This window comes from Cervus canadensis, chromosome 19, assembly GCF_019320065.1.
Source record: "Cervus canadensis isolate Bull #8, Minnesota chromosome 19, ASM1932006v1, whole genome shotgun sequence".
Lineage (NCBI taxonomy): Eukaryota > Metazoa > Chordata > Mammalia > Artiodactyla > Cervidae > Cervus > Cervus canadensis.
Window position 1 is genome coordinate 54,395,490 of NC_057404.1, and position 8,531 is coordinate 54,404,020.

At 36.4% G+C, this 8,531-nt stretch overlaps 1 protein-coding gene across 1 annotated transcript; it reads right to left on the reverse strand.

Moving 5' to 3' along the window:
* Positions 1 to 4,696: 4,696 nt before the first annotated feature.
* On the reverse strand, positions 4,697 to 6,878 carry TRAM1L1 (translocation associated membrane protein 1 like 1). Its single transcript, XM_043438557.1, is given in 2 exon segments — positions 4,697 to 5,874; positions 5,877 to 6,878. Coding segments are annotated over 2 exon segments (1,131 nt in total). The 5' UTR covers positions 6,736 to 6,878; the 3' UTR covers positions 4,697 to 5,602.
* Positions 6,879 to 8,531: the final 1,653 nt, after the last annotated feature.

Sequence of the window (8,531 nt, forward strand, 5' to 3'; positions counted from 1 at the left end):
GCACAAAAGAGGGATGTATGATTGGTGGCGCACAGAGTATTATTAGAAAATAAAATTATTTTCTTTGATTAGGGTAGACACATGTCATTATATGGTTGTCAAAACTGATAAAATGTACAACATCAAGAGTGAAGTTGATTGTAAACTATGGACTTTCAGTGATTGTGATGTATTACTGTAGATTCACTGATTATTAACAAACATACCACGGTGATGTAGGATGCTGATAATAGGGAAAGATACATGTGTGTGTATTAGGGTGGGGGTGGGGTGTACATCTGGGGATATATGGGAACTTTGTGCTTTCTGCTTAGTTTTGCTTACACCCCAAAACTGTCTAAAATATAGTTTATTGAAAAATAAATATGCAAATGCATGGGAGCAATCTATGTGTATGCATATGTACATATATGTATATGCATAAACACATATACGTATGTATTCAATGAGATTGTGGGGCTTTCCTAGTGGCTCAGACGGTAAAGAATCTGCCTGCAATGCAGGCAGTGAAGGTTTGATCCCTGGGGTGGGAAGATCCCCTGGAAAAGGGAATGGACAGAGGAGCCTGGCGGGTTAAATCCATAGGGTTGCAAAGAGTCGAACACTGACTCTGAGCAACTTTCACTTTCAAATAAGACTGTATACATTCATAGAATGTGAAAGTATACAAAGGCAATACATGAACAAATATTATCTTGTTAAGCTACATCTCTTAACAATAGCTCTATACATACACATGTTGTTGTTTAGTCGCTAAGGCATTTCTGACTCTCTTCGTGACCCCGTGGACAGTAGCCCACCAGGCTCCTCTTTCCAGGGGATTTCCAGGCAAGAATACTAAAGTGGGTTGCCATTTCCTTCTCCAGGGGATCTTTCCCACCCAGAGATTGAAAGCGGTGTCTCTTGCCTTGGCAAGCGGGTTCTTTAATACTGAGCCACCAAGGAAACCATACATACACATACACACATACAAACTATTTATAACTTTGTATGTGAATGTATTTTTAATCTTTATAGTAGCTTTTTAAAATATATAAATATCTTTACCATTTTGGTGACACGCGATCTAAGACTTAGAATGTTTAAGGATCTTTCAAAGTTCACACAGATCTAAGGGCCAGAGAAAAGGCTTAACACTGACTTTTGTTAAACATCATTTATAATATTATTACTACCTTTCATTGCTGAATTTATAACAATACAACTGGAAACATTTTTTTTAAATGTACTAAATTTACAAAATACATATTTTGGCAATTCTGTACTTGAGGGTCAGCTTTTCAAAATTAAGCAGCAAGAGGAAGAAATATTAAATCTATCTTGGATGTAAATACTTTATAGTGTGTGATGGCTTAGGTAAAATCCCATGCCTTAGGGCATGAGGAAATGTTCTCTTTTCTCAAATTTTCATCAGGCCATGAGATTCTATGAACTGACATTACTTGATTTGAAGAACAGTGCTCTTGATATTGAAACTGAGTGTTTTATTTACTTTTAATTTAGGGAATTCACTTTCCCTTTATTTAAAATAGGTATTTTGCCTGAATTATCAAAGAGCCATATTCCTTAACAGCAACTCTAATAACTTTTATGCCAGATAGACGATGTCCATATCATTACTGTTAAGTTTTGTTCATGTCAAAATTAAGCAAACCTTGAACCATATATCACACTGTCATTTGCTAAGCTTTGTAAGTATCCTCTGAAATAGTCAGTTTATATATCAATGCATTTTTGAAATTGTAAAATGAAAACAGATCAGTTGACACAATGTAGTAGCCCCAAACACAAAGGGACAAAGAATGTGAACTGTCTCAGAGACAGCTTTCTTCATGTTTGACTCATCCCACACTTGTGGAAATACTTAGAAGTACCAGAGGTGGTACAGGACCTACAAAGGATTTGCTTATAAGGGTCTAGAGGCCAACATTTAGATAGTCACATGACCGTATAATCATGAGAACAGTTCTAAAAAAAAAAAATTTAGAAATGTAGGGGGTTTTGTATGATGGATTTATGATAATTTTCCTATGTAATTGAGGGGACTTGGCAGATACTACTGTCTTATTTAGTATGTATTATTATTCACTGTCTTATTTTGTACAAAAGTGTCTCACGGGATATAGATTTGATTCAAACACAGCAGTTAAAAAACCCTTTATTTCCAGAGAAATTCAAGACGTATTTGTGAATTCTCTGGTAATCTGATCTGTTATTAAGCTTCAATCACTTCCGTTTGCTCACCCACTCTATATACCCCCTTCAGCCAGGCAACAAATTGTCTATGACTTGCAGCTGGAATGTATTCTCTGCCATAATTCAAATACCAAAGGTCTAGCCCACTCCACCTGCCACATTCTCAAGGATACTTCCCCCGCAAAAATTTCATCTCAGGAACTGCTCCAAGACATCATTTCCTATGTAAATGATCAGTAATGTCTTTTATTATACTATATAAATTATTCCATTTAGTTGAGTGAGAACTTAAAATTTTACCCAGGTTTTTCTGGATTAAAAAGATATCAGAATATTTTATGTCTTCAAAAAGCTTTAAAATATTAATGTTGCAATTCATATTCTTGAGAATCTATTCCAAGTTAACACACTATTGGCAGTACATATTTCCTCTACTAATAATTAAATACTGACTAGATATAAATGAAGAAATATCTACAGGTTGTTGCTTTCTTACATAAATGAAATGTAGAATTATACTGGTCACTAGGAATATAACATGCCTATTTCTTTGAGACAGGTAGGTTGAGTAACATACTTCTACTATTTATTTAAAAAATGAGATACACTTATAAATAAATGCTAGCAGAATAACTTTTTAAGGGAAAATTCACTCTAAATCCATCCTAGAAAATCAATACCTATAGATATACCTAAAGAATAAAGCTTGGCAAGCACTAAAACTGATTTATTAATCAGAGTGATATCTTCAAAGTCAATGATCAGACATCTTTATGACTTTCTCAACACTTGGTGATTAAATACTAATTATGTAAATTTTCATAGGGGTTAATGGAAATTTCTGCTTCCATGTGATCCATTTTGATAGAAATCAAATTGTCACACTGAGATTTCTTATGACATGCTTTTTTAAGAATGGCATGTTTTTAAGAATTTTTAAAAGGAACTTAGCAATTTGTATTGTGCTGAATTTCATTTATAGGGTGACTTTCATAATTTACTTCACATACATTTCTTTTCTGTATTGAATTCTTACGAATAGTTGAGATGTACCCAGCATCCTTCCCTTTTTTCCTCAACCTTGCTACTTCTTGTGATCCACATTTTACAAGAAAGCTTTGCCTTTTTTCACAGGTGAAGCATATAACCTGACTTCGCCAATCAGTCCAGTACAACACTATATCAAACAAGTTCAGTCAAGGTAACTCTCAGTGACACCTGAATTCCAGAAATCAGATTTCCTCTCTTCCTCTCTATCATGTATGTGGTATACAGATATGAAGCCTAGAACATATGTAGTCCTTTGCTGCCAAGCAGATAGTCTGAGGAGGACAGACCCCCAGAAAATCCCGGGTAAATCTATCTGGGCCCTAATCATATTTAATATCAATCCCAGTTTAACTCTTGGCATTGCCAATCACATAAGGAAACACATTTCTTGCTGTCATTTCCTAGACTGAGTCAGGCCTACACTTACGGGAAAATAAGTTACATATATAATGGATAAAAAATTTGTTTCCAGGAATGAGGTTACAACTAACAGGGGAGAATTCTTTAAAAATGAGGAAAGGGAGAAAGAGCAGTCTTTCTTACGAGAAGTTGGAAATCTTTGTTTTACAACTAACTGCGTGGTGGTTGGTTAAAGCAGAGTTTCTGGTACTTTGGAACTAGAGCATGTGCTACCAAAACTACAAGCAACTGAGAAAAACAAAGAAAAGCAGCAGGATGGTGGATTCTACAGACAAAACAGAAATAACCTTGCTTTGTACCTCTCAGAGCAGAAAAAACATAGAATATTCTGCTAAAAGCGGCCCCTCCCTTTGGTCCACAATCCTCATGCACTAAGTTTAATTTGCAGGGACCTCTGTGATTAGGAAGGTTGGATTACTTACAACAAGCCAAGGGAAAGTTATCAAAAGTAGAGAGATGGGAGACATAGTGGGGGAAAACAGAGAGCAACAGGAGGTATATAACCTTATCCTAGCATATTTTTAAAGCACTGTCTACTGAAAAAAATATAAGCACTCACATTATAGAAATAAAATCAAACTAAAGACTGAGAGAAAAAAATACATATAGTAAATACCCACTGCAGTCCATTGTTTCTACTGGCTTCTCTAAGGATAGGACATATATATATGTGTGTGTATATATACACATATATATATATATAATACATATAGACATATATCTCTCCAAAACATGTCTCATACAGATATATATTTCCCAATTAAAGATGGCAGCAAAGCTATGTTTATATTATTTTGAAAAAACTTCCATGAGAATATGATATTCACATTTAAGGTTAGTATATTCAGTGTTTTTAACATGTAATCAGATGACATTCTTTTCAGAGATATAAATTAAATAAGCATTACTTTTCAAAATGATTTATAGGTTAAACAATATTCTTTTAAGATGCTGTGGATATCAAACTTATTACAAACCTCATTAAGAATAATTTTTAATACACGTATCAAAAAAAGCTATTTAAGGCTGATTTTCTTTAAACCATCTTTAATTTTCTGATTTCCAGTTTATAAGTGTTTAAAATGAACAAGCATGATGTTACTTCCTAGTGCTAATTTTATATTAATTCAAGATATTTTGATTCAATATATAGCAATAAATCTCTACATGTTAACCATTAGTATCTTGGGGTTTTTAGTGGGATGTAACAACCATTACCTATAAAACACATCATTATTTTGGTAATTTTACAAATCTTTTCTCCAGTTGTAAATTAAAAAAAAAAAATTCTAAGACTTAGGGAATACAGAAAAATTAATGAAGTCGAATTCCAGATTTATAATATTTCTATTTTATCCTGGAAGAGAACATTAAAAATATGTCATCGCTATAAAAGACCATCTTGTTAACATTACAAAAGATTGGCAGGAGTAAGAACTGTGTCACTGACACATGAGATTTTGGAGTTATCTCTACAAATCATTAGGAAAATGTTCAAAGGTAAAAAATAATAATAATAAAATAAAACAGCGTAGAAATATTTAAACTATTTTGATGATGAATAGCTTAGTCTAAATTTTTTTGCACTCATAATACTCTCTCCTCAAATGCCTTCAAAAATACCTTACAGAGTACAGTAACAAAAATCAAAGACAATATATTTTCAAAAACAGAAAATTCTCTAGCGAAGATAGGGTGTGTGTGTGTGTGTGTGGGTGTGTGGGTGTGTGTGTGCGTGTGTGTACGCGCGAGCTCAGTTGCTCAGTCGTGTCCGACTCTTTTGTGACCCTATTGACTGCAGCCCACCAGGCCCCTCTGTCCATGGACTATCCTGGCAAGAATACTGGTTGCCATTTCCTTCTCTTAGCAAAGAAAGGTATGTTATAGTAAAGAGCAGACTTCTTTGGAGACATTAGTCAATTAACTTGCAAATTCATTATGAAGACTTTTCTTTCCTCATCTGGGGAGAATCTAGTAGTCAATTAGAAGTTGCCACACCGTTTTCCATTCCTTTTCTACAAAATCTGCCCTTAATACGTTTCTTCTTCACACTTGGGGCCTGAAGAGGAGCATCTTCTTCCATCCACCTCTGAAGCTGGACATTAAATAAATTCCATGTTACGTATGCTTGGATAGAGCAACTGGATGACAGAACGGCAATTTTAGCTGCCAACACGTTCACATCTTCGGCAGGGTCATCCGAACCCCATTCTGCCCTCCGGCCAGCTGAAAACCAGCAGTTATCAAAGAAACAATTAAAGTCACAAGTCGACCCAAAATAAACACGATGGCCCATAGAGAAAACTCCTTCTGGAACTTTTCATCGCTAAAATAAAACAGGTCGCAAGAGTGGGAAAGGAATTCCACAAAATAATGCATCATCAAAAGAAGAAGTCCCAGGTGATTCAAGTACAAGAGATAAGCTCCCGCAATGTGAAAGAGGTGAAGACCAACATATACAGCTTGCTGGGAGAGTTCTTGAGGTCTGCTTCTCTGGAATAATAGTTCGGGGAAGGCGTGAAACCAGTAAGCCAACTGGGAGATGTAGAAAAACTTCATCTGAAATGTCATCATGTTATGGGTATGAGCCTTCCATAAGGCAGTCAGGTCTGACAGGCAATTTTCAGAAACTAGAATGAATGTGCCCCAGATACAGGAGACAAGGAAGAATACGCTAAACTGACCAGATTCATAAAATTTGCCTTGCCTCTGTTTGGGGAACTGCATTCGCCTGTTAATTCTATCCAACACATACTCCTGAATGGTGGCGTGAATGATGATCGCCACCAGCGTGTAGAAGAACACGGTGGCCAAGTCTTTGGCACCATAGTGATAGAGGAACTTGGGTGCTGTGGCTCGTTCTGCTTCTGCTTCTTCTGCTTCGGCTGCAGGGAAGGTAACCCCGTGCTGGAGAGTAATAAAAACGATCGATACTTCTGCCGTCCCCTCGAACATGAGCCCCAGCACGAAGAACATCCCCACACAGGCGACAAAGTCCGCATGATTCTGCAGGATGAATTCCAGGCTCAGGAGTGGGGGGTTCTTGGAGCCCTTCTTACGAAACGTCATGGTGGCGGTTCGACTACTCACCGACGAGCGGCAGCTGCCTCCCCGTGGCTGCTCCTCACGGCGCCGCAGCAGCCGCCGCGGCGGCTCCGGGGGCTTCTGTCCCCATCCCGGAGCCGGTCCCGGGTCGCCGCGGCTGCCCAGGAAAAAATCAATCACAGCAGCGGGCCGAGCAGGACTGAGCATGCGCACCAGGGCCGGCGGAGGCAGGGAAGGAAATCGAGCACCGCGCCCCTACTCGGCGCCAGGCCGGGGGTTGCAAGCCCTGATCTTCTGCGCGGATCCGCGCCTCTGGAAATCCGCGGCCGCCGCGGAGATGCTCCGAAATGATCTGTCCATAGCATCTTCATTAGTGACCGTGACAAAGCAGGACAGAGTTCTGCTTGTTCTTAAGCGGCAGTTATAATGATAAAAACCGGTATAATAGTTATGATAGAAGCCCTCTAATAGCGCTAGTATTCACCAGGTGCTGTTTTAAGCTCTTTACAAATGAAAGCTTTCTGGAAAGCTGAGTGAGGTAAATACTGTTGTTTTAAAATATATATATATATATAATTTTTTTTTCCAGATTTGAAACTGAGGCACAGAGGTTAAGTAGTGTGCCCAAGATCACACAGCCGGTAAATCAGTTGCACCTGGAAATATTTAGCTAGGGCAACAGAGCACACTCAAAAATAGTTCCCTGATTAGCAATAATAATATTTGTGGCAATGGGGAAAAGATGGGGAGTTGGAAAGCTATCAGTTCATGGAAAGGTCTTTTGGCTGTAAAGCCCACAAATGAATTTACTCTTTCTAGCAGACAAGAAATTCACTTTTCATTACTAGTTTTTTGCATATAATTTTGCTGAAATTCACAGATCAAAAAAAGCGTCTTTTGTAAATGTTAATATCTTCATCAATTCAAAGTTCATGTCAGTCTTCAAATTTGTCTTTGCAGGCAGAGTAGTTTTCTAGTTCTTCTGTGTTGCATGAGATCATAATCATTACTGATAGAGTTAAGATCTGAAGTCAAAATGAGGGCATCAAGAAGAGAAAAAAAAAAAAATTAAGCTTGAAGGCAGTTGCCAGGGAGAAGATAGTCAAAGAACAGAGCAGTGTCTAGTGGGAATTGTTGAGTTTATTTAAGAAAGTGCAAATTTACTTTACAAAAAATTTTAAATTTTTTTGAAAATAATCATAATTTAAAATATAGAATTCATCAGTTTTCTTATAGGTATAGACAGTATGCCTAATCATTTTGTAACATACTAAATATAAAAATAGTTGTGCAATTCCTGTGCTGATTTCTGTTTATATTTGTTTGATATTTTTGATAGGTCTTCCAACTCTTCCTATGCAAATACGATAGATTTTGCCTCAAAGAAAGGAACATATTAAAGTGAACAGAATAAAGATTTATGCATAGTTGTGAATGGCATTTTATTACAAAAAGAAAAAAGGCCATTTTCAGTTAGCTTAAAATTATCTCTTAAAGAAAAACCAACAACATTTTCACCACCCCCCACCTTATTTTGATAACTTCTTCAGTCATCAAATTATATTCTGTAGTCTAAATGATTAATTTAAAATTTATATTAATGCTGTAAGTATTTGTATTTTAGTTTCATATGTCCTATTAACATTATCATAAAAATGTCAAATTTCTAATTATTAGAATCTGTAAGAGTATTATAATAATATATAACATGCAGTTTGCTTTCAATAGTTTCATTGGCACTATTTGACAAAGAATAAAAGGTATATAAAAATATCTTAGAAATTTGGATACCACTATGATTATTACATCATTTAATGTAT